At 41.5% G+C, this 27,288-nt stretch overlaps 1 protein-coding gene across 8 annotated transcripts in view; it reads right to left on the bottom strand.

The window, feature by feature from the left end:
• Positions 1-202: 202 nt before the first annotated feature.
• INO80D (INO80 complex subunit D) overlaps positions 203-27,288 on the bottom strand; it is a 74,928-nt gene continuing 47,842 nt past the window's right edge. For all 8 annotated transcript variants that reach the window (XM_051849222.3, XM_051849220.3, XM_051849225.3 and 5 more), the window contains 6 exons: positions 20,061-20,285; positions 16,321-16,430; positions 13,831-13,964; positions 9,307-9,524; positions 8,403-8,560; positions 203-6,966 (listed from right to left, as the gene is read on the bottom strand). In XM_051849222.3, the coding sequence (XP_051705182.1) occupies positions 5,828-6,966; positions 8,403-8,560; positions 9,307-9,524; positions 13,831-13,964; positions 16,321-16,430; positions 20,061-20,285 (1,984 nt within the window). In that variant the 3' untranslated portion in view covers positions 203-5,827. The remainder of the gene's footprint in view (positions 6,967-8,402; positions 8,561-9,306; positions 9,525-13,830; positions 13,965-16,320; positions 16,431-20,060; positions 20,286-27,288) is intronic.

Genomic DNA, 27,288 nt, shown 5'->3' with positions numbered 1-27,288 from the left:
GCTCATTGGGGAAGGAAATTTTTAAATAAAAGTTTTAAAGCTGTGCATGATGGGAAAGGATTCTGTACGCTGAAGCTGAGATGAGAGCCTGAAGGAGAAAGGAAAAAGTCCTATGCAAGACACTGTGGGCAATGAAACCAAATGTTTTCTCTTTCTTGCGCTCTCTTCAATGATGAGTCACCTTTAGTTTCTTTTAAAACTATTGTCTTATTTTAAAAACTGCCCTAATTTCCACAAGGAATCCCTGAGACATACTCAATACTATACAGTGAAAAGAACTGTCACTGTTGAGAGGAACTGATTCAACCCTTCCAGACAGACGGAGACAATGTCAACAAGTGTCCAACTTTCCATCATTTCAGCACTAATTCGTTGGAACCAACTGTACCTTAACGATGCAGGCTGGAGTCATTTCAGGGCAAATCAGTCTGTTCCCCAAGTAAAAGCAATGGTGTGGCATTTAGTTGCACTCGAGCCTTCTCCATTGCATGTTGAAAATTTTTCCAAGGGGAACTTTGGGTGCATATAGACCTTACTTCAGTGGTCCCCAGCTTAAAGAAACAAACAAATTAAAACAGGACAAGTGAAAAAAGAGGACTCCATTACTCTTCGGCCAAGATGAGCACAGATGAGGTGTGTGCACGTACATGTCTGTATTGGGGCCGGGGAGAGGCAAGTAGGCAGAAGGGGAGGAGAAAAGCTGTGCAGCCCAGCATGGTTTCCCACAAGTTAAGTTCTTCTCTCCTAAGAATGCTTTTCAGACTAAACTTGACATCACCAAAAACTCTGTCATTCAAACTAGCTGAATATTCGCAATATTCAGGGACACAGGTAAAGAAAGTCACACCAAATTTGTTCTCTCTCTCTCTCTCTGAAATGCTACATTTCCTTTTATTAGCTCTGTATAACAGACAGGAAAGGTAACTCAAAGTAAGAGCTGGAGTGAAAAAGGATTTTTGCTACTTAGAAATAAGGCTCCTTAAGTCTAACCCACAATCATAGCATCAAAGACACTGGTTATTAGAAAAGATGTTAACTATTCATGTGTTTTATGTTTTCTTCCCTAACTCGCTGGTCAGGTGAAAATGCTTAAGAGATACCTGAATACGTTCTTCACTGGCATTTTCTTACAAATCTCTTCAAAGATAGCATGTAAAATGTTACTTTTTTACCACTAAACATGATTTTGGTTCCCTCCAGAATGTCCTATAGGAAAGCCGTAAAAGTCAAGATATTAAGTAGTCATTACGTTGTTTTACTTTTTTGTACAATGAAGTTTCAGTATTTTCAACTTACTGGGGGGAGGGGGATGTTTTTTCATATCTACACACACACCCTATATATGTGTATATGTGTAGATATATAGTGTGTGTATATACTATGTTTATATATAATATAGATGTTTTATATATATATATATCCCCAGAAATGCATTTTTTTTGTCAGGAAAAATATCCTTGGAACAATGCAGGTATTGGCAATGAATGAGATACAGAGAATACTGTTTAGTATGACTAAATTTTCTTTCAAAGAATCCTCTAAATTGCCTCATTAAACTGGAGATTTTGTTGACCATGTAGTAGACTACTCTATTATTCCTCACTTACCAGATTAAGAACAGAATTTAATGGAATTTTAAGAGGCTCATAAGGATGAAGAAACTGAAAACAAAATATTGAAAACAGTTTTCCATGAATTTCAAATCTATTAAGTAGTGAGTTTAGTGTTAACAGCCTCATCTTTCTGCAATACCGATCCACAACCTTCTGAACCGACTTGGAGCAAAGGAAAGAGCCCCATGAGCACTGCCAATGAACTCTCTCAACCACTACTTCCTTGGTGACTCCAGGGCACAGGCAGGACAACAGATAGGGATCAGTGAACCCATAGCACAGCAGTGGCCTACACATGCTCACGTTCTAACGCCAATCTCCAAAAAACCGGATGGCACAGCTCGACAGCAATGTCAGCTCTTCCATGGACGAGCACCGCACTGGCAGGGCGCTGTGTGTCTCATAGAGATGGTTTCCTCCCTAGCCAAAGCACTGCCCTTGCTCCTGGGGACTGTGATCCTGGCTGAGAGTAAGCTCTGAGAAGGAAAAGCTGTAGTGTTGGTGACAGAAGATGATGACTCTTAATCTTTAGTTGAGAGACCAGGCTTATTTAAGAAATAAATCATAAATAAGTATTTGGCAAAGAGAAAGATTAACTTTCTTCAGCCTTAAGCCACTAATGACGGCAGCATTAATTTTTAATAACTTTAAAAAAATTTCCAGATTGACTTCCATACCTACTATTTGCTTCTCATTAAATTATTATCTTTTCACAGGGGGACACTAGACACACCACACCACCTTTCAACATGAAATTGCTCAGAAAGTCACTTACAAAGCAGTTATATCACACAGGGTAGGCTTACTGGAGAAAATAATCCTTGCTGTATAAGCTATGCCACAATAATTAGAAAATTCCTTCCATTGCATAGTCTGTCTCTTGGTCGGATAAGTGTACTTGATGCTTACTGTTGTCAATTGTTTTGTAGCTACACAACCTACCCCGATGTGCAAATCGCTAAGCTATTTTTACAGAAGAAAAAAAATGATGTCTTAAGTACTTTTATTAAAATAATATAAATAGCTATGTAGAGAGTGAGGGAAAGAAAGCCCATCTTCTCTTCAGATGCTATAGTTCAGAGCCAGGGATTATCACACATTAGATTGGAATTCAGATTCTCAGGGGACAGAATGCACCCATTACCTGCAGCAACTCTGTAAATGAACTCACAGTGACACAATCTAACTGGCCTTTAGAAATGGTCCCAGAGAACTGCAGAAACAGAGTGAGCCTTCTTTGCCACTGTTTCTCATACATTTAAACCTAGAATAAAAGCTAGTTTCCATCTAATTAGGACCTTACCCAAGATTTGTTTTTGATTCCAGTATTGCCTTATGAAAGCTTAAGTGCTATTTTAAAAGACCCTAATTTTCATATTTCTGGAATAAAAGACACTTCATTCCTTTCTTTATATATTAATAACAAACCTACTACTAATAGACTAGAATTGCTCCATTAGCTGGAAGAAAAACATAATGATATCTCTGGGCTTACAGATGTTCTTCTCTCTTCCAAAGAGGGCTCAAAAGAAACAAGAGCAAAGCACACAGCAAGCTTGGATATTTGATTTGAAGTAGATGAAATGAGCAGAGAAGTGTGTTTTTGCTGAGTCCTCAACTCTACACTGGTGCCTTCTAAGACCGCCCCTTCCTCAGCTATCACCCTGGGCATCTAAACAAAAATGAACTGAGTCAAAGTTTTTGGTGTGAAGCTGTAACTGGCAACATTCCTGATCATTTCATGCCTCCTTACTAGAAAGCAGAGAAGGGCTTTTAAATGCACATAAAACAGAAAATTGCAAACAATAAAATGTGCAACTTACTGCAAACTCAGTTTTCATAACTGAAGAATTTTAAGCAGCTAATAAGACGGACACATAGCCAGAAAAAGTTCCAATTGACTACCCACGACTCCCTTCACTGTCAAAGAAGGGCTGATGAGGCAGTCAATACGCAGCTCTGCCACAACCTTTAGTTAGTGCACAACGCAGACTACACCAAATAGCTGGTAAGGAACAGTTCTCTAGTGATGATTATAATGGGATGTGAAAATAGATCAGCAAACTAAATGACACTTTTGAGCAGAGGTCACTACTCTTAATCATTTCATTACAGTACATTAAAATAAAAAAGCTTACTAACATAAGTTTACAGGTGAGAAATATTCAAATTATCTGTTCTCACCATTCAGAATAGAAATTTATGGTGATACCAAATATAATTTTGCTTTGTGACATAATTTATAATTTAGAAATTTCTCAATCTGCAAAAAAGGCAAAGCTATTAAAAATAAATCTTCCAATCAATTATCATGATTTAAAAAAAAACTAAATATATTACAAACATATTTTTGGCCCCCCCCCCCAAAAAAAACTTTCAATAAATACAAAATAGGGCATATAATGATTATTTATACAGTTATGTGACATTTCCCCTCCATATCAGGCACATGGTATCTGCATAATGCCTGCTGATCACCATCATTCCTTTAAAAAGCAGAGAAAGAAAAGCTTTGAAAAGAAGGGACTGGTTAGAACTAGCATGGCATAGAGAATACATACAGGAAGTAGGAAAATACATCCAAATCTTTACCTATGAGAAAGGAATTAAAATCAAATATTCCCTGACAAATGAATTATTGTACCACATCATTAATAGATATGTCTCTCTACTATCCTTTAAAATATAGATATATATGTATGTAAATTAGACTAGACTCAGGTATAAATAGCCAATGGTATCTCAAAGGACAGTGAAACTTCTTAGCAAAAGCAGAATAGAGATGCCTTTAAAAGCTTTACCTTCTCTGGGGGAGGGGGGAAGGCAGGCAAGAAGAAACCTCACATATTCATTTCATAGTCACCAACTTGCTAAACTATCCAACATGATTTTAAACCTAAAATCGTGGTACTTTAAAAAAATTTCCCAAAACTATGTCCAAATTTGTTTAAACCTAAGTATTTAAATTATTTTAAAAGTACCAAAGGGTGGGTAAAATTTATGTCTAAATTCCATATTCTGTTTTGAAAGAAACTTTAAAATGTGCATCCTTCAGATATTACACACCACTTCACAACTGGTTCACTGATTCTACAAGTGTCTTCAACAGTTTACAGATCTCACCAAAGAATCACTACTGTAAACATGAAAAATTCAAAAGCAAAAAGTGGATCAAGGAGTTCACAGATTTCATCTCTCAAATCTATCTGACCTATCCTGCTTTTTCACATCAAAATATTTTCTTTAATTACATCTCACAAATGTATTTCATGACAGAGATTTAGAAACAAATGCATGTCTGAAGAGGCCAAGTGACCAGACCCCAGAACCTCTGCAGCCTGGCAGTCACTCCGGGCAAGCTTCTCCTGACACCCCACGCCGCCAACATAAATGCAGCCTTTTGTGGTCCATTTCTTCTTGGGCCAACTTTTAGCAGAAAAGAGTTGTGCTACTCACATGATCAGACTGCCACCTCCCTATTCAGGAAACTTCGGCTAACTGAGTGGGGAAAATGACTATCCTTATTAGGGTTGTGAGATGTAGGAAAGGAGGAAAGAGCCTTCCGGGGGGGGGGGGGGGGGAGCAAACCAACAGGACAGCTGCATTCTGTACTGCACAAAAATACATGTGTGGGTGTATGCATACTCACAGCCAGTCAAAGATGACTTTTTCCTTTCCATTAAACACAATTGCGAATGGCAATGGCATCCCAGCCTCACTGCAGTGTTTAACAATTAGTGCTAAGTCACTGCCCTGACCTGCCTCCAGTACACACCACCTGCTACCTCTTACCCAGGAACTCAATCAATAGATCATTCTATCTCGAACCACCTACGTAAAAACCTGGCAATAGAATGGAAAGCACTGATCTGAATACTAGGAAATAGTAAAGGGCACTGGTTATCTGAGGTATCTTCCACTTCTAGGACTTGCTGCTGAAAATCACTCCTATCCAGTCACTGTGCTGAACCACTAGGAAAACCACCGGGACTGCGTGGACCTGCCAGGAGGGAATGAGCACCAGTGCTAAGGAGCACACGTGAACACTGAAGCAAGGTCCACCGCAGGGCCACCTGCTGAACTGGGAAAGGGGTGCCCCTCGAATCCCCACCTGGTATTTTTAAAATTTTCTTTAGGAAAAGGGGACACGGGTGCTAAGGAGGAAACAAAGAAAATGCCGGGTTCCCCACCTGCCTGCAAATGCACAGACACACTCAGTTAGGGGAGGGAAAAGAGGAAGATGCATTATTGGTACTTGTAGCTGTGGCACCTGTTACCGTGAAGCCTGTGGGAGGGGCTATCGAGCTGTGGCTGGGCTGCAGGTCTTTAGGAATGCCACTGTGAGAACTCAGCTGGTGGCCAAAGGCTGCGCTGAACTGAGGGAGTTGCTGCTTGGGAGAGGTGGAGGCCATTAGTTCAGCAGAAGGCCCCATGCCACTGAAGCTGGTCTGTGGCAACCCCGGAAGCACACTGGAGCTGCTGGGGGTTGCGGTGGCGAAGGCAGGCTGTGTGGTCTCTGAGTTCGAAGTGGTGGGTGGCGTGGATAGGGAAGTGGAAAGAAGATGTCCATCTGCGCCGAGAAGGTTGCTAAACGGAGAGGGATCTCCAAGGTTGACAGGGAGATTTCCCCAGTGAGTTCTGGGGTTTACCACTCCTCCAAGTGGCACCTCAAGTTGGGCTGGGAGCAAGTGCTGCGCCATGATGGGCATCTCTGCTGAAAAGGTAGCTGCCATATTATCACCAGAGTAGGATGTTGTATGGGGAGATGTGATATGGTCACTGTAGGGAGACGGCACGTGCTCACTATCATAATGGCTTCCATGGGGTGAGGAGTGTGAATGGTCACTGCTGTATTGCTGTCGTGAGGTGATCAGGTCATCTGCCTTGCTCAGCAGCTGGGCAGGATGTGGCCTCTGGGAGGCATGGCTGCCATCATGAAGTCCATGAAACTGTCCTGGGAAGGCTCTCTCCCCAAGTGCACTCTGGCTGATCAGAGTGGCAGAAGTAAGGCCAACGTTGGCTGGGGCAGAGAACTGCCCCTGGATCTGCCCTGCCAGGGGTGTAGGTGGGTTAGACAAGGTAGCAGAACGGAGCAGGTTCTCATCCAGCTCTAGACTAGAAAAATTATCATGTACTATACGCCCATTCAACAGCTCTCCTAGGTCCGTGTTGACTTCTCGGCTCAAGGACTGGATTCCCGAAGCTCCAGTACCTGTGGAGAACACCCCTATTCCTCTATCCGACAACTCCTGGACTCCAATGGTACTCAGGCACTCGAGAGAAGTTACAGCCTGCAAGGCCCGCTCAAGCTCCTCAGCTTCTTCGGTAGTCGGGAGGAGGTCTCCATTCTTTCCTGAGTCAACAAAAGCCATCAAGTCAGTAGAGCTTTGATCCATTCTATCCATTGCTATCACATATTTAGGTTATTTTTTAACAACAGTCTATTGGATATGAGTCCTTCTTGAAAAGAAAAGTTTCCAGCCGGCGCAGTGGCTCACTAGGCTAATCCTCCGCCTTGCGGTGCTAGCACACCGGGTTCTAGTCCCGGTCGGGGCGCCGGATTCTGTCCCAGTTGCCCCTCTTCCAGGCCAGCTCTCTGCTATGGCCCGGGAGTGCAGTGGAGGATGGCCCCAAGTACTTGGGCCCTGCACCCCATGGGAGACCAGGATAAGTACCTGGCTCCTGCCACCAGATCAGCGCGGTGCGCCGGCCACAGCGCGTCGGCCACAGCGCGCCGGCCGCGGCGGCCATTGGAGGGTGAACCAACGGCAAAGGAAGACCTTTCTCTCTGTCTCTCTCTCTCTCACTGTCCACTCTGCCTGTCAAAAAAAAAAAAAAAAAGTTTCCAAGAATTGAGTTGGGAAGGGAAAAGTAAAGACAGGTCTGAAATGTCAGCTGTTTTGATATTAAGCTGAATCACCACTTTCAATTTATTTATAACACTCTTCCAAAACTATTTTATCCAAGTATTAAATTCTTAGGAACTCTAAGGAGTACCAGTTTAAATTTGTGGTGACCATTGAATCATACAGGTTTCTACCTAAAATTATAGTAATGGCATTAAGATAGAAAGCATCAATTCAGATTTGAGACACAAGGCTGTGTAGAGTGGTCCACTTGGCCTTTTCTAGCCTAGACCCTACCCAGCTGCAGGGAACACCAACAAGCACAGTACAAAGCTCTCACTACACGCCCTGAGTTATCTGTCAAAATGCTTTTGCTTTATTCTCTAATCCTCTCCCCCTCAACCTTTTCTCATTTCCAACTACATTTCATAAAAAGGAAGACTTACTTGAATTTTATTTCCAATATATAAAAAAATCTACTTCTAAGAACTTGATTAAATCACTATGAGAGTATTCCATTTTTAATGGCAACAGCAACATTCTAAAAGTGTAACCAGGGAAATTACCTTGGAATTCTAAACTTCTGGAAAAGTGCATTTTAATTTCTATTCAGGATGGGGTATTTGAAGCAGGGCCAGTTCTAAAAGACTTCAGTAAACTCATATTTTAAATGTCTTTCTTCAAAAATAAACTCAAGTAAAATTATTCATTTTACAGGAATAGCTTGCCTAGCTAGCAAACTACGAATCTACTAAGTCCATAATACAGTCAAGCAAATTATATTTTACTTTCTGAAAAAGGTAAAATAGCTTTAGTGGTGTTATATTTTCCATTTATTTTCAAAGACTTCATATATAAAGAAAAACACATCTCAAAAAAACTCTGTCCCTTCTTATAAACTCATATTAAAAATCAGTTTCTTTGAATCAAAATATGATCATACCTTCAAAAAAATCAAAATCTTGTAAGTCGTCAGGTAGCCGCGGCAGGACATCTGAAAAGTCCTCCTGGTTCAATTCCAAGTCATGTGGAATGTCGGAGATCTCATTGGCAATGTCATCCGGCAACTCATCAGCACTCAGCTCTGGCGTGGATGGGCTCCTGGCAAAGATGACCACTTGTACCACTACAACCCTTACACCTTCACACCAATGCCACCAAGACAAGCTCATCCAAAATGAAAAGAGCCTAATGCCTTTTAGATTTTTAGATACTGGATGCAAACATGAGAAACACTAAGTGAAAATGTGTTTGTCCCTATCTTAAGGGGAGGAAATGTGAAGGCAGAGTCGCTGCAAAGCCAGACCCCAGCATGAGCATGCACATATCTGTACAACCCTTCCATTTACTAAGAGAAGACAATCATTACCAGACAGTATCTCTACTGCAAATCAGTAGAATGAATCACTTTGGTGGACTGAGTATATCTAATTCTTTTTAGGATTTCAAATCTGGTAAAAATAATTTTTAAAAAAGAAATAAACGGTGAAAATCTAAATGTTGAGCTGAAACAGAAGCCCCATTCATCCAGTTAAAATACTTAACCTTACCAAGATTAATAATACACCATATTTCTGATGGACTGTTTCTGTTGGAATATATATGTAATTTCTGTTCAAACAGAAAAATTTGAACTTAATTAAATTCTCAAATTTAGTATCTGCTTTATTTTAGATCTAACTCAGATACTAGCAAAATCTGTACCCCAATCTGTCAAAAGGCTGGACTGATTCACAGAATGGCTTCTGTAGCCCTAGTATCAATATCACGATAACCATGTGACACTTGATGTTCTGAGCACAATCAGAAAACACAAAGAAAAAGCAAATCCCAGTGTTGCCACTGACCGGATCTGAGAGGCCTCCACTGGCAGTGAGACGCTGGTGGGCATGCTGAGGTTCCCTTGGGGGACTGCAGGGGGAATGGGCTTTTGGGGTCGACGAGGTCCACGCCTTCTCTTCTTCTTGTGTTTTTTGGTAAGAGCAGGAGGCTTGGTTTTTTTCCTGGGTTTCCTCTGCTGCTGGTGCTGAACTTTACGGGAGTTATCACCTCTCAAGAAATTATCCTTTGGGATGAATAAATTGGTTTTTGGAAACCAAGATTACTGGGGGAAAATAATCTATTAAAAATACTTGTTATATTTCTTAATACTCTATGCAATTCCTAAAGCTACACATATGAATAACTTAAAAACAAATAATATTGACTTAATTCTCAAATTCAACACAAAGAGTTCATTCTGCATCTAAGGCCACTATACTAAGTGCCATACTACAAACAAACAAAAAAAAAAGAGAGAGAGAGACAATCTAATTTGTGCTCTCAAAGAACTTGCTTTCCTATGGGAAAAACATGCATGAGTGTATACATAGATACAGTACAAAAAAAAAATGGCAATGATGATAGAAACACCTCCTAGGGATTCACACAAGGAAAATTATTTTTAGTTTTGTGGAATTAAAGGGTAACTAAGACTATAAATGGCTGGCAGAAAGGTGAAGATCAACCTAGGCTAAAGGAAATGTCACAAACAAGAGAAAAGAAACAGCAAATAACTAGGTGTGATGGCTTAGGGTATAATAGGGGATGAAATACAAAAGTAAACTAAAGAAACTTGACACCGTAGCATGTATGACTTTGGAAATCCTGTTACACATTTTAAACTATATTTAAAAGGCAATGGGGTGGTCGGCGCCGTGGCTCACCAAGCTAATCCTCTGCCTTGCGGCACCGGCACACCGGGTTCTAGTCCCGGTCGGGGCGCTGGATTCTGTCCCGGTTGCCCCTCTTCCAGGCCAGCTCTCTGCTGTGGCCAGGGAGTGCAGTGGAGGATGGCCCAAGTGCTTGGGCCCTGCACCCCATGGGAGACCAGGATAAGTACCTGGCTCCTGCCTTTGGATCAGCGCAGTGTGCCGGCCGCAGCATGCTGGCGGCGGCGGCCATTGGAAGGTGAACCAACGGCAAAGGAAGACCTTTCTCTCTGTCTCTCTCTCTCTCACTGTCCACTCTGCATGTCAAAAAAAAAAAAAAAAAAAAAAAGGCAATGGGAATCACTTTTAATGAGAGGAAGAGCACAAATGAATGTTTTAAAATGATTAGCTTCCAGGTTAAGGTTACAAGGGGATAGATGGAGGAGGCAAGCAACAGAAGCAGTAGTTCCAAGCAAAGGCCTGTTCCAATAATCAACCCAAATAAATAGCTAAGCACAAGGGGAATAGGAATGTAAAACAAAGAGCCTTTGTAAATAGAATTCTCAAGACCTGACAGCTGCTGGGATATGGTGAGGATGAAGGGATTACAAAACTAAAATGTTTTCAGCATTTCTGGTTGAGCTGATTGTTAGATGACACATCATCAATAGGTTCAGAAGAGAAGTTAGGAATTCACTTTGTCTTACTTATGGTTTGAGAAATGCAGATGGCTAAGGAGGCAGAAGAAAGCATCCGGTGCACAGAAATAAAGGGCTAGAGATGTGGAGCTGGAAATCTACGACACAGAAAAGCCCCTCAAGTAATTTCCATGGGCCAGGGAGACAAGATAAAGAGAGAGGACAATAAGGGCACAGCTGTGTATACCTGCTGCAGGCAAAAGGAGAGAGAAGACACACAAGATGTGTCTATTATATGTCATAGACTGAAGGCTAGTGACCTCAAAATTCATGTATTAAACTCTAAACCCCTCAATGTGATGGTATTAGGAGGTGAGGCCTTCAGTAGGACAGTGGTGCCCTCATGAATGGGCTAGTGTCTTTATAAAAGAGGCCCCAGAGAGCGGGCTTTCTGTTACATAGGGATCTGAGGTTGGCAGGGTACCGCCTGGAGGAGGGTCCTCACCAAAACCCAACCATGCGGGCATCCTGCACTCAGATTCCACTCTCCAGAGCTGTGAGAAATAAACTCTGTTGTTTATAAATCATTCGGTCAACAGTATGCTGTTATAACAGCCCACACAGAAAAAGATACCATCTTTATCAATCCTAACATATACATTTTAATATCTCTGCAACAAGTTTACAATTGCTGGCATCTTATAAACGCTGTCAGCCAGGAGATTGTCATTACAGTGGAAATTGCCTACACATGCTCCAACCAGGCTACAGCTCTTTGTACTGGTATCATTCAAACTGAGGTATGTGCATTGTTGATGCTACATGTGGTGGAAAAATATTTGTGTATGCAGAAAGGCACAAAGAGCAGCAGGGTATAAAATTGATATTAGTGTATCAAATAGTTATTAATGAAGAACTGACTGTCATTACTCTTTTTTGCTAAGTAACAACAAAGTAAGAAAGGAAAATAACCCCAACATAGATGAAGTTATGTTATAGCTGATCAGGGTAGAAAACACTGCCTTTCACTTATCAAGTGACACAGAAATCTTTATGACTTTAAAGATAAAAATATCTCTCAAAGTCAATTTTAACAAAGTTTTTTTAATAAGCACAAAACTAAACCAATAAGAAAGCATTGCATCCTTAGTAACATTTTCCCTCCCTTAGTGATATATAAGGCTTGTTTTTGCAATTGATGCCATCTTTGACTCGATGCAATCAGTGATAAGGCTTGTAACTAGATACATCATCAGAAGCCTGTAGACAATATTTCAAGACCAATAACTATCACTAGCATCAAATAAAATAAAAATAAGAAAGAATAAATTCAGACAATCTAAAAGAACTTTAATACTACTAAAATACTTGAATGTAGACAAAAAATTGCAGATTGCATGAATTTATAAAACAAACAGGCTGCTTCCTGGAGCTGAAGCTCTTTTTGGCTCACCAGTTGAGGTCTATTTTTATTATGAAATTCAAGAAATAGTGAAGGAACAACTACTAGTATCCAACCTTGTGCTGAGCAACCATCTCAGGCTTTCCCTCAGCACCAGGGCAAAAATTAGAAAGGAAGAAGTTAGAGAGAGGTAGCCCCAGTACACAATACATCTCAGCTGTAAGACTCCCAGTGACTACCTGGTTCTGCTTTGAGGCTCCTGCATGATTCTTCTAGGTTGATGCCCTATAGCCCTGCAACACCCTTGGCCATATGCCAGGAACTGCCCATGGAACACATCCTGCCTTGTTCTCCTCAGTCTCTCACTTAGCCCCACCAGAGAGCTAGAACCCCCACTTCCTAGAGCAGGGGGTATGGAACCTTTATTGTGCCAAAGCCCATCATCAGCAGGCCATACAAGATGATCAACTTAAAAAGTTGCCTGCTACAGATTTATTGAATTCTGAGCCCTACCTGCAGTTGTCTTGGCACAGCCAGACCAAATGCCTTCAAAGGCTGGACTTCCTCACCCCTGCACTAGAGGCTTTCTCAGTGCCAAGTGCTCATTCTAGCTTTTAGTGAGTAGTGGAACCAGCATTCATCCCCAACTTCCTCGTCTCAGTCTACCTGTGTCAGGACAATGCACTTGCCAGCTAACCACCTGCTGGATGATCTCATTCCTGCTGAAACACCAAGTGCCACCTGCCAGCCTGCACTGCCCACAGTTTGAACCTCTTCTACCAACCACTGTCCCATCCTTGTGGGCCAACTCTGGCTCTGAATCTTAGCCTATCTTTGCCATGTGCCTAACCATTGATTTATTCAACAATTTCTTTCTGAGCATCTCTGTTCTAAGCAGCAATGAATAAAAAATGTTCCTGGTCTTGTGAAGTTTACAATCTATTACGAGAATACAGACAATAAACAAATAAGCAAATTAATAATGTAATGTTGTATTAATGATAGGAAGAAAAATAAGGTAGAATATGACGACAAAACTGACAGGGAGCAGGCAGTGGAAGACTTCTTTGGTGAGGTGACATTTCATCAGAGACCTGAATGAAATTACGGGGGGCTGGGGGGGGGGGTGGAGAAAGCCATGCAGAAACCTGGGAAAAGAGCATTTCAGGAAGACAGAGAAGCAAGGTCAGGAACCCTGAGGTGGGCGCATACTTAGTCTCCGGGCAGCATCAAAAGGACAATGCTGCAGCAACTCCAGGGAGGGGAGGCAAGGGATATGAGATGAAGTGAGGAAGGTGCAGGGGCCAGAACAGAAAGGGCCTCGCAGACCATGAAAAGAATCCGAATTTGATCCTAGATGTGAGGGGAAGCCCGTAGAAGGTTTTTGATTGTGGGACTAAAATGATCAGATGTATATTCTAAAAGACCTGCTCTAAAGACTCTGGGATCCCATTTATATGACATTTTGAAAAAATGTAAAGCTATCGGGGCAAAACACAGATCAGGGGAGGAAGTGCAGGGGTAGCACGAAAGAATTCAGGGAAGTGACAGCATTTCTGGGTCTTGATTTATGGTGGTGGCTGTCCAGCTGTATGCATAAGTTTGAAAACCTCTGCTGCAGAAAACGAAATGCAAACTTACCATTTTTTTGGCATGTTCCTCACACAGAGGTGTCTGGTGTGTAATATCAAAAACTGGCACAGAACATTGCTGCCCGTCTGCAAACTTGGCTGTGCAACTTGAGAAGAGCTGCTGAGAGCGGTTCAAGAGGATATCTGGGTTTTGTTTTTAAGAATAAAATACAGTGAAATGGTCTAATTTTTCCATTTTCTATATAAAATTTGCTTCTTCTTTAATGATGTTCAATTAAATATGAATTTAAAAAAGCCAAAGAACTAACCCAACTATTGATATGGGAATATGATACTGTTTGCATTTATTGTCATCAGTCATCTGATGATATTTCTGGAAAAGTCTATTCTGCTAATCAGCTCCCAACACCAGCCTCCCTCACAGCCATTCTAAAGCAGATGGCTGTTGTTTCGAGGAGGATAATCAAATCCTTTATACCGTATTAATTCCTCGAAGTTCCACTATGATGGTTTAAGACTTCTACAAGGAAAACTTTCTGGGGTGCTGTTTGGCCTAGCAGTTAAGACACTCACATCCATATCAGGGTGCCAGGGTTCCACTCCCAGCTCCATTCCTGACTGTGATGCAGACCCTGAGAGGCAGTGAGGATGGCTCAAGGAGTTGGTTCCTGTCACCCACAAAGGAGACCTGGACTGATGTCCCAGCCCTGCTTTAACTGCCAGCCCAATGTGGGCATTTAGGGAGTGAACCAGCAGAAAGAACTCACATGGCCTCTTGCTCTCAATCCCTCACCCCTACTTCTCCATTAAAAATTAAAATAAAAATGAAAGAAAAACTTTCTGCTCATGGTAACTCATCACAGAGAACACAAATTGGGACCGGCATTGTGGCACAGCAGGAAAAGCTGCTGCCTGTGACGCCGGCATCCCATATGGGTGCTGGGTTGAGTCCCTGCTGCTCCACTTCCTGTCCAGCTTCCTGCTAATGTCCCGGGATAAGCAGCAAAATATGACCCAAGTGCTTGGACCCCTGCCACCCACGTGGGAGACCTGGAAGAAGCTCCTGGCTTTGGAAATGCCCAGGTCTGGCCAGTGTGGCCATTTAGGGGGTAAACCAGCAGATGGAAGATCTCTTTCTCTGTCTTTCCCTCTCTCTCTGTAACTGCCTTTCAAATAAATAATCTTTTTTTAAAAAGTAGAAATTTAAAGACATAATTATAAAATAATCTGTCCAAAGTTGAAAATTTCATTTCACTATTCTAATACTAAAATCAAACTTGCAACTTAAGAAATTAGTTTTAAATCCAAACTTTACTATTAAGTTTGCAATATCAGCTTTACATCATCATTTTCAAGCACTCATATATTTAGCCACTACATTTCCATAAAATTCCTTTCATATCTAGTTAAGAAATAGTTTTGTGTTTTTCTTTTACTGTTTATAATTAAGGCTATTTCATAAAGCCTTTATTATTACATAGGAACTACTACTGGAAGAGCTGTGAAAATACAACTCCAAAAAAAGGAAGGCAAAAATCAAACAAATAACGAGTAATTGTTACAATTTAAACTTTTTTAAATGCAACACAATTTAAATATTTAATGGAAGTGACAGTAATAAGACCTCATCACCAGCCTGAAGCTCCCCAGCACAGGTTTCCCTCAAGTTCACTGTTCTAACATGTCTTCCTTCCTCCTCAGTGATGTGTATTTCCTCTGATTAATTTCAAATCAACACTGTACTGGCTATAATAGTAAGTTAATTCTACAGTAAAAGGCATCTGTAGAACTGTGGAACTGTCTAGGGGCCAGCATGGTGGTGTAGTGGATAATGCCACTGCCTGCAGAGCTGGCATCCTGTATGGGTGTCATTTCAAGTCCTGGCTGCTCTTCTTATGATCTGGCTCTCTGCTATGGCCTGCGAAAGCAGTAGAAGATGGTCCAAGTCCTTGGGCCCCTGCACCCATGTGAGGAGGCGCAGAGGAAACTCCTGGCTCCTGGCTTCAAATTGGCCCAGCTCTGGCTATTGTGGTCATTTGGGGAGTGAACCAGGGGATAGAAGACTTTCTTTTTCTCTCTCTCTCTGCCTCTCTCTATAACTCTGCCTTTCAAATAAATAAATAAATATTTCATAAAAAAGAATTATATAACTGTCTTGGAACACTAAAATCAGTTTTAAAATAATGAGGTGTGATCTGCCATCAGTGAGTGTTATATATAAGCTGCTTCTTTCAAGCTTCCAGCAACCACCTGAAGAACCAGAATTCTATTAACAAAATATAACTGACAGCCATTGAAAGAACCTACTACTTCCTATCAATTCTGATTATTTTGTTGTGATTCTTGAATGAATAATCATGATGACATAAGAACGAAAAAATTACTCAGAGAACTTCATGAAAATTAGAAGTTAGATAAAAATCATTTTAAACATCAGTTACAATTTCAAAAGCCATTAACTTGTTTTGAAAATTAAGTACCCAGCCCCAGATGAACGAATACTTTTTTCAGGGCACTGTCAACGTAGTTAAAAGGATACGTTGGAAACAATGCCTGGTGAATGGCAGGGCTCTGTTAGTGCACTGTTCACCCTTTACCGTCCCACTGCATGCTGCTGCTTCCGCCTCCCTCATCTTGGTCCGGCTTATGCTAAGGAAGACAAAACCCAAAATAAATTTTTAAAAAATGCTTAAGAATTCAGGGTCAATTTTCAACATTATGCTACTACTCTGTAACTCCCACATTTTTCCTATTTATAGTATCTATAGTCATTAAATAAAATGCAATTATGAGTCAAAAAAAAGCAAGTATTATTACAATTACCAATTGTGTTATTTCTCCAAGCTATGACATTCAAAGCAAATTAGTTAGTTCAGAATAGGTTTCAACTATGTCTATTCCTGTTTTTATTTTTCAAGTGATATTTTGGTTTCCTTTTAATCAAAGAAACAAAGAGGCAAAAAAGTGATGAAGAACATTAGATGGGAATCAGACAATCTGGATCTGAACGTGTTCCACGTGTGACCTTGGGCAAGTTACTTAGCCTCACGTATCACCTGTAAAATGCAGACAAGGGTCTTCCCACTGGCAGTGCTGTTTTAGGCATGGGAAAATCTAATATATCTATAAACCACTTACACACAATCTACACTATGACACATGGTGCACAGTAACTGTTGGTCACTGCTTGTGCTGCTGGACAGTAAATCTGCAAGAAACCCGATCTTGAGGAGGACACAGACATGCAGAAATGGCCACGTTCCTCTCATCCACCAAAATGTATTTATCTCGGAGATTTTTTTTTAACCTTTAGAAACTTTCTATTACATGTGCAATTCTATCTTTCATTATTTAAATACAATCTCTACTTTGTACATCACATAAAATACTTTAACTCATTTTTAAATTTCACAAATACACAATGCATTCATGTGGTTCAAAAAAGAAACTAAGGACAGAAAGCAAGGCAGTGATGAATCTCCTTCTTGCCCTTGTCCCTGATTAGCCAGGCCCCACTCCTGCCATAATACATACCCATTTCATTTGTTTGCAGATCCTCCCATCTTGAACACTTAATAACATTTAAATTTTGCGAGTACAAAACACTCCCACCTATGAGACTCCATAAAGTATCACCAACTATTTGACATTTATACATGTTGTTTAGTATGGGAAAATCATGAGCTAGGAATAAAAATAAATCTTTTGGCTGGCGCTGCGGCTCACTAGGCTAATCCTCTACCTTGCGGCGCCGGCACACTGGGTTCTAGTCCCAGTCAGGGCGCTGGATTCTGTCCCGGTTGCCCCTCTTCCAGGCCAGCTCTCTGCTGTGGCCAGGGAGTGCAGTGGAGGATGGCCCAAGTGCTTGGGCCCTGCACCCCATGGGAGACCAGGAGAAGTACCTGGCTCCTGCCATCGGATCAGCGCGGTGCGCCGGCCGCAGCGGCCATTGGAGAGTGAACCAACGGCAAAGGAAGACCTTTCTCTCTGTCTCTCTGTCTCACTATCCACTCTCCCTTCAAAAAAAAAAAAAATCTTTTGAGTTGTTTCCTAGTATCTTTCTAAGGGTTTCAATGGAATTACTTATACTAATTACATAAAGTCATACAGAAACTAAATTCCATGTGAATTTACATAAAATCTAAACAAAATACTTCTGTTCTGATTACCACTCTCAGAGATAGTAAATGCAAACAGACACCCAAGTGCAGCCACAGCACTTGCTTTAATTAAGAGCTCTGCAAGACTTGTCAGGATCCCAAGTGGAGAAGTGGGCCACTGCAGAGCTCAACAGTGTACCCCTGAGAGTCTCTACAATACCCCATAAAGGGTGTCTACACTATTAACTCTCACACTGTAAAAAGGATACACAACTCCCAATAAATAAAACTTCACTATTTTGGCAGCTAAACTTTAATTCTTTTGGTCTAGATTTCCACACTGAGGGGGTAATTTTCAATTAACAATTTAGTAATTTCCTCAGTCATCTACCAAGCCTAGTGCACAACACATTCCCTCATTTTCTTTATTTTAGACCTCCAAAGAAATCACTGGTTTCAATTTTTTAAAAAAATCTTATAGTCCAACTTATCAATTTATCTCTTAAAAATAAATTCAAAGGCAGAATTCAATATCCTCATAGACAAAAAACGCTTAATATGAAGTTAGATATATTGATTATCTAAATAATTCCTCAAAGCAAAAAAAATGACTAAAACTTTCTAATGTTGTTGGAAATTGAAAAAAGTCTAGGTTTTCTTTGCACTTTCCTTTCGCACTCCCTATAGTATCCTCCATAAACAATAACGTTTCCATAAACACCAGTCAGTGTGGGAGTGTGGGTTCTGTAATATGTAAATTTGATTTTAATCGGTTATTCCACTTACCAATAAATTTGACCAAGTTACCAGATAAGAAGAAGGAATACTTTAACATTATTCAGATATAGTTTGAAATATCTTAAAGGATATATATCAAAAGTTAGCAACTTTGGTTTTAATTTCTAAAACATTTAATTAAATGCCTTTTGTGGAACTAGAGCTGTTAACAAAAATACCAAACAGAGGGTATTATAGAACAGCTATCTTTTGTGACCCTAAAATACAATGTACGGTAATGAACTACAATCATGATTGTGATGCATGGTCGTACAATTATCAATGACGTAGTATGCAGTAAACTTTACATTAATCATTGTTGACATAATCAAATGACATCAAATCAATGAAAACTTTAGAATAGAGTCCATCTTGGTGCTCTATTTTTACATTTTATGACATTTAGTTATCATTAATTTCTTTCATTAAGCATCACTAAAACTGGCTTGGGAAATGTTCTGAAAACAACAAATTTAGATTCACCGATAGTTTTCCACATAAATACCAAATTACCCAAAACTCATAGTTTAGACACATCTTTGATAAGATCATAATATACTAGACTCAAAGTATATAATGTTTACATACAAATTGCCACATGCTGTATAAACCTACAATTTTTACTGAAACTTTCTTTTAAATTTACATTTTTATTTATTTATTTGAGAGGTAGAGTTACAGAGAGAGGGAGAGACAGAGAGAAAGGTCTTCCATCTGCTGGTTCACCCCCAAAATGGCCACAATGGACCAAGCTGGGTTGATCCAAAGCCAAGAGCCAGGAGCTTCTTCTGGGTCTCCCATGTGGGTGCAGGGGCCCAAGGACTTGGGCTATCTTCTTCTGCTTCCCCAGGCCATAGCAGAGACCTGGACCCGCAGAGGAGTAGCCAGGACTAGAACCGGCACCTATATGGGATGCTGGCACTGGAGGTGGAGCCTTAACCTAGTATGCCATAGCGTTGGTCACTCTACTGAAATTCTATACTTGAAAGCATTATAGGTGCCAGCTTTGTGCCATAGTGGATGAAGCTGCCACCTGCGAATTTGTCATCTTATATGGGCAATGTTCGAGTCCCAGCTGCTCCACTTCCAATCCAGCTCCCTGCTAATGGCCTTGAAAAAGCAGCAAAAGATGGCTCAAGTGCTTGGGCCCGTACCACCCAAGTGGGAGACCTGAAAGAATTTCCTGGTTCCTGCCTTCAAGCCTGGCCCAACTCCAGCTGTTGTGGCCATCTGGGGAGTGAATCAAAGGATGGAAGATCTATCTCTCCTTCTCTCTCCAACTCTACATTTCAAATAAATAAATAAATCTTTAAATAAAAAAAAAAAGTATAGAAAAACAACAACAACAAAAAACAAGTGGAGACAAATTCCTTAAAAACAGGTGGCTTCGGCTGGCTCTAACCTGGTTCGACTGCATGCAGCTCTCCGCAGTTCTTGTATGAGCTGCCCAGTGCACTCTGGTTCCTTACTGGCTGCCTGCAGCAAAGCCTTCCTGAATGTATGCCGGCATTTCTTTTGACGAGATTCTGCCCGCTCCAGGCGGCAGAGGTGCTTGTATTTCTGCTGAAAGTAAGTGCAAAGTTGGGTCACCCTGGAGCTCCTACTCTCCGTATCATCGTCATCTGACCTAGAAGGCAGACAGAAGTGAAAAAACGATTAGGCTCATTTCAGAAAAGGGAAAAGACAAATAAAATAGGGTGTTGGATGCATGAGTTTAAAAACTTTGTCTCTGAGACAGGTGTTTGGCACAGTGATCCCATATCTTATATCAGAATGCCTGGGCACAAGTCACCAACTTCCTGCTAATGAGCAGCATCAGAGACAGCAAGACACAAGTACTTGGGTCCCAGCCACCCAGGTGGGAAACCTGGATTGCATTACGGGGTGTGCTTTAGCTTGGCCTAGCCCTGGCTGTTGCAGGCATTTGGGTAGAACCAGTAAGTGGGAGATCTTGGTCTCCCTCTCTCTCTGCCTTTCAAATAAATAAAACTTTTATCTTACATGATCACATACTTAACAAAATTAGAGTAATAGAATTCCCATACAGCTGAAAATAAGCAAAATATTTCAACAATTAGCAAGATTGTAGGAACAGCCAATGTTTTAAGAAGCTTAACCTTCTTGATATGCCAGCATTAGACACAACGCATCAGTGCCTTCTTTTTGTCTTTTTTTTTTTTTTTTTTGACAGGCAGAGTGGACAGTGAGAGAGAGAGAGACAGAGAGAAAGGTCTTCCTTTGCCGTTGGTTCACCCTCCAATGGCCGCCGCGGCCAGCACGCTGCAGCCGGTGCATTGCGCTGATCCGAAGCCAGGAGCCAGGTGCTTCTCCTGGTCTCCCTGGGTGCAGGGCCCAAGCACTTGGGCCATCCTCCACTGCACTCCTGGGCCATAGCAGAGAGCTGGCCTGGAAGAGGGGCAACCGGGACAGAATCCGGCGCCCCGACCGGGATTAGAACCCGGTGTGCTGGCGCCACAAGGCGGAGGATTAGCCTATTGAGCCACGACGCTGGCTATCAGTGCCTTTTACACGTTAAGTGACTAGAGATTGTTGGGTAAAAAATAATCATTCCTTTTCTTTTACTTACTAGAAAGTCTGTGTAAAGGGCATGGTAGTTATGAGGAAACATGCAGCACAATTTCGCCCCGGATACAGGACATACCACAGATACAGCAGTAGATTCTAGCAGTACATTATCCAACAGCTGCCCTATTAGACATTCTGGTTTTGAACTACTGTTTTCTCGCAACATTTAAAGAATTTTGATTGTGGAAGTCACATTAATCTAAGGTATTTTTAAAAGTACAACCAGAGAGGTCTCATAAGCAGCATTTCATAGACGAGAGACTACACAGTTTTCCCATCATGTGCTGATGTGATGGACCACTGGTCCCTGCCACGTGGAATGGGTGCTGAGGACATAGCCATGCCACACTGCTGTGGTTAGTTAGCTATATCCAGCATCAGCGAGAGTAAAAAGGTCATTTTTCTATGAAACAATGTGGTCTCTCTCTACTGTTAGAAATAATACACAATAGACATGAAAACTGGTCAGTGTTATTTCATCTTCTTCCTCTTCTATCGTAAAATAAGTAAATTCCACACATGCACACCATAGACTTTGTACTACCTTTTTATTTTATTATTATTTTTATTTGAAAGTCAGAGTTATACAGAAGGAGAGGAGGAGAGGAGGAAGAAAGGGAGGGAGGGAGGGAGAGAGGCAGCAGCTTTATCTGCTACACCACAGTGCCGGCCCCTATCTACTACCTTATTAGTCATGTGTAAATCGTTGCTTGATCTCTCCTCTTTGCTTCAATGGCATTATACCACTTTCTTTCAGAATAGCTGGTACCAGGCTACTTTATAAACTTCTGTTAGCATCTCTCCTAAGAGACATATCTTCTCTTCTCTTCAGCACATTTTCTCTAAATGAAGATCTTACTTCAATCTCTTATCCAAAGTGCCTGGTCCAATTCCCAGCTACTCTGCTTCCAAACCAGATTCCTGCTAATGGGCTCCTTGGGAGGCAGAAAGTGATGGCTCAAGTACTTGAATCCCCTGTTACCCATGTGGAAGACTAAGTTCCAGACTCATGGTTTTGTCCTGGTTCAGCCCATTCCTGGTTGCCGTGGTATCTGGGAAGTGACACAGTGAATGGAAGATCTCTCTCAATCTGTCTCTTTCTCTCCCTGCCTTTCAAATAAAATTAAATCAATAAATTTTTAAAAAATATTTATTCATTCATTTGAAAGTCAGAGTTACAGAGAAGCAGAGGCAGAGAGAGACAGAGGTCTTCCATCCACTGGTTCCTCCCCAAATAACCGCAACAGCCAGAGCTGTGCCAATCTGAAGCCAGGAGCTTCTTCCAGGTCTCCCACATGAGTACAGGGGCCCAAGCACTTGGGCCATCTTCTACTGCTTTCCCAAGCCCAGAGAGCTGGATCAGAAGTGGAGCAGCCGGGAGTTAAACTAGTATCCATATGGGATGCTAGCACTGCAGCCTTTACCTGCTATACCACAGCACCGGCCCCAAGAATACAATTTTTTTTAAAAAGCTTGTATTCAATAAATTTCATAGGCACAGCTTTTGGATTATAGCAGTTCTTCTCCCCATACCCACCCTTCCAGCCCCACTCCCGTCCTACCCCCTATTCTCTCTCCCATCTGATCCCATTCTTCATTAAGACACGAATACAATTTTTTAAAAATTGCATGCACATACTCTGTTCAAAGACACAAATAAGGTTGAAAGCAATGGAAAAGAGAGTAGCTATACTAATATCAGACAAAATGTATTTTCAAAACAGAGATGTCTCAGAGATAAAGATGGGTATTCTATGATAAAAGCATCATTACAAAAGGAAATGTAGTACACACATGTGTAATAGCCCAAAATACATGCAGCAAAAACTAAGTGAACAGAAGAGAAAAATAAGACAATTCAACAATTCAACAACAATTGGATACTTCCATATCCTACTTGCAATAATGGATAGAACAACAAAATATAACCAAGGGGAACAGAATCAAACAACACCACAAACCAACCCAGTCCTAACAGACATCTAAAACACCACCAACAGAATATGCATTCTTCTCCAGTGCAACATCAAACATTCATTTAGTCAGCATTCACACTGTGTGCCTATTATGCTGAGCACTAAAGAGAGGCCCATATTTCACGGAATTTACAATGCAATGTACATAAAATAACACATCCTAAATGTTAAACAATTCACAGGAAGATAAATGAATAACTAAAACTATTGAGGGAGGGGAACACCACTTGGGACTCCTGCATCCCATATTAGAGCACGTGTGTCCCAGTACTGCTTCTGCTCCCCATGCAGGTTTCTGCTAAAGCACATCCTGGGAAGGCAGGAGGTGATGGCTCAAGTACTTGTGTCCTTGCTATTCATATGGGAGATCCAGACTGAGTGCCTGCTGCTGGCTTTGGCCTGGCCCAGCCCTAGCTCCAGCCCCAGCCCTAGCTCCAGCCCCAGCCCTAGCTCCAGCCCCAGCCCCAGCCCCAGCCCCAGCCCCAGCCCCAGCCCCAGCCCCAGCCGATGTCCTGGATCATAAAGCAAGTCTCAATAAATTTGAAAGACTAAAATTACACAAAGTACATCCTCCACAAAAGACTAAACGTATGACTGCATTTATAAAAAGTGTCCAGAATTGATAGCTAAATCTATAGAGACAGAAAATACATTAGTGGCTGTGTTATTCCAAGAAATCTGGGTCTTCATCCTTGGCTCATGTCGCCTAACTCCCTTATCAAGGCAAGGCCACAGAAACTAAAATTTCTTTTCCCCAAGGTGGGTCACAGGAACTCTAACCCTCCCCTGCCTTTCTGTCTTGTAGCTGGCCATAAAGAAATTCTCTAATCTACTTTTGCCACAAATTCACAGACCCTCTGCATTCCCAAGGGGCTGTGCCAGACACCCTGGAGGGAGGAATGCTGCACAGACAGGGCAACAAGAATGCTGAATCTGACAGAACTCGCTGGGATTCCTCATCCAGGCTATATGCACTGGATCACACCCTTTCTGTCCAATCACACTTCAACACAGTTGTCCAGGCTTCAATCATGCCCATGCAATGAAGTCTCCATAAAGACTAAAAAGGATAATGTTCAGAGAGCTTCCAGATAGCTGAACACATGCAAGCTCCTGGAAGGTGGTGAAACCAGGAATAGAAATGGAAACTCCGAGTCCTTCTCCCATACCTCACCCCATGCATCTCTTCATCTGTACCCTTTGTAATAAACCACAAAGGAAATTAAGAAATATTTTGAGTAAGTGCAAAAAAGATACAGATACCATAACTTACTGATGAAGCTTTGAGAGAAATTTATAGCTATATTTATCTATGTTTAAAAAGAAGAAAGATGTCAAATCAGTAAGTTAACTTTCCACTTCAAGAGGAGAAAACTAAACCCAAAACAAGTAGAATAGAAGACATAATAAAGAATAGGGAATAAATAAATGAAAAGAGAGTGACAGAGAATATAAAAAAAAAACGGTAATATGCTGGTCCTTTAAAATGTTCAACAAAACTAGTAACCCCTTCAATTAGAAAAAGTCATAAATTACCAAAATTAAGAATCAAAGAATAGATGTAATCTATAGTATATCATAAAGGGAATAAAAAGATTAACAGGGAATACTATAAAAATCTTTATTCTAATATACTAGAAAATAAAGAATAAACAGACAAGTTCTAAGTGTGACAGAAGCATCTGAATCTGACTCAAGAAGAAACAGAAAATAGTTACTTTTACTTTCAAATTTTTCAATGTATTTATTTATCTGAAAAGCAGAGAGATCTCTCAGCTGATGGTTTACTCCCCAAATGCCCACAACAACTGGGGCTGCGCCAGGTCGAAGCCAGGAGCTGAGAACTCAATCCAGGTTCCCCATGTAGGTGGCAGGGACCCAACTACTTGAGCCTTCACTTGCTGCTTCCCAGGGTACACATTATCAGGAAGCAGCAATTGGGAACAAAAACAGGACTCATATCCAGGCACCCAAATATAGGATGCAGGCATCTTGCTCACGAGTCTGTACCACAAAGTGGCTATTATGCATGCCCATAAAATAAAACCTCAGGTATTTTCTTTTTCATCTGAGTGTCATCACATAGAGATCATTTGATAATGATTACACATCTAATAACAATTACAAAATATGGAAAGTAAAACTGACAGAATCAAAAAGAAATAAAATCTACAAATAGATTTCAACACCTTTTCTCAGTAACTGATAAAATAACAAAATCATCAAAGCTATAGAAGACATAAACAACCCTATCAATTAACTAATTGATATTTATAGAATACTACATTCAAAGGTGGTTTCTGATATCATTAGAATTAAATTAGTCATCAAAATTCCAAAATATTAAGAAACTATCATTTCTGGGACCAGTGCCATGGCTCACTTGGTTAATCCTCCGCCTGCGGCACCGGCATCCCATATGGGCACTGGGTTTTAGTCCCGGTTGCTCCTCTTCCCGTCTAGCTCTCTGCTGTGGCCTGGGAGGGCAGTGGAGGACGGCCCAAGTGCTTGGGCCCTGCACCCGCATGGGAGACCAGGAGGAATCACCTGGCTCCTGGCTTCGGATCGGCTTAGCTCCGACTGTGGCGGCCATTTGGGGATTGAACCAATGGAAGGAAGACCTTTCTCTCTGTTTCTCACTGTCTGACTCTGCCTATCATATAAAAAAAGAAACTATCATTTCTAAATAACCCAAAGATCAGGGCTGGTGCTGTGGTGTAATAGGTTAAGCTTCTGCCTGCAGCACTGGCATCCCATATGGGCACAGGGTTGAGTCCTGGCTGCTCCACCTCGATCCAGCTCCCTGCTAATGGCCAGGAAAAGCAAACTATTCAACAGATAAGGGATTAATATCCAGAATCTGGGGACAGCGCTGTGGCGCAGCAGGTTAAAGTCCTAGCCTCAAGTGCCAGCATCCCATATGGGTGCCGGTTCAAGTCCTGGCTGCTCTAATTCTGATCCAGCTCTCTGCTATGGCCTGGGAAAGCAGAAGATGGCCCAAGTCCTTGGGCCCCTGCACCTGTGTGGGAGACTCGGAAGAAGTTCCTGGCTCCCAACTTTGGATCAGCACAGCTCTGGCCGTTGTGGCCACTTGGGGAGTGAACCAGTGGATGGAAGACTTCTCTCTCTCTCTGCCTCTCCTTTTCTCTCTGTGCAACTTTGACTTTCGAATAAATAAATAAATCTCTAAAAAAACATATCCAGAATCTATAAAGAGCTCAGAAAACTCAACAACAAAACAAACAAGCCAGTTAAGAAATGGGCAAAGCCTGCACCTCCAGGACACGTGGCCTTTGGGCCACCTGCCCCATGCTTCCTCGTCTACATGCTCCTCCACATGGCTGGCTCCTGGGGCTCGGTATGAACCCAGATTTATAGGTTGAAATTCAAATGGCCAACAGATACACACAAAAAAATGCTCAGGATCACTTGCCATCAGGGAAATGCAAATAAAAACCACAATGAGGTTTCACCTCACTTCAGTTAGAATGGCTAGCATCCCAAAAGCAAAAAAATAACAAATGCTGGTAAGGATATGGAGAAAAAGGTACCCTAATACACTATAACTTAGCATAACCATTTTGGAAGACAATATGGAGATTCCTCAGAAATTGGAAAATAGATTTACCACAGTACCCAGACATTCCACTCCTGGGGAATTTACCCAAAAGAAATGAAAGCTATCAAAGAGTTATCTGTACCCCCGTGTTTAACTCAACTCACAATACCTAAGATATGGAATCAACCCAGATATCCATCAACTGATGACTAGATAAAGAAATTGTGGTAAATATACAAAATTAAATACTACTCAGCCATAAAAAAGAATGATAGCATTTTTTTTTTTTTTTGACATGCAGAGTGGATAGTGAGAGAGAGAGAAAGAGAGAAAGGTCTTCCTTTGCCATTGGTTCACCCTCCAATGGCCGCTGCCGCCGGCGCGCTGCGGCCGGCGCACCGCGCTGATCCGATGGCAGGAGCCAGGTACTTATCCTGGTCTCCATGGGGTGCAGGGCCCAAGCACTTGGGCCATCCTCCACTGCACTCCCTGGCCACAGCAGAGAGCTG

This window comes from Oryctolagus cuniculus, chromosome 3 (genome assembly GCF_051225735.1).
Source record: "Oryctolagus cuniculus isolate XC-2025 breed Fujian yellow rabbit chromosome 3, ASM5122573v1, whole genome shotgun sequence".
In the NCBI taxonomy this organism is placed as follows: domain Eukaryota; kingdom Metazoa; phylum Chordata; class Mammalia; order Lagomorpha; family Leporidae; genus Oryctolagus; species Oryctolagus cuniculus.
This window is presented reverse-complemented; position numbering and strand designations above follow the sequence as displayed.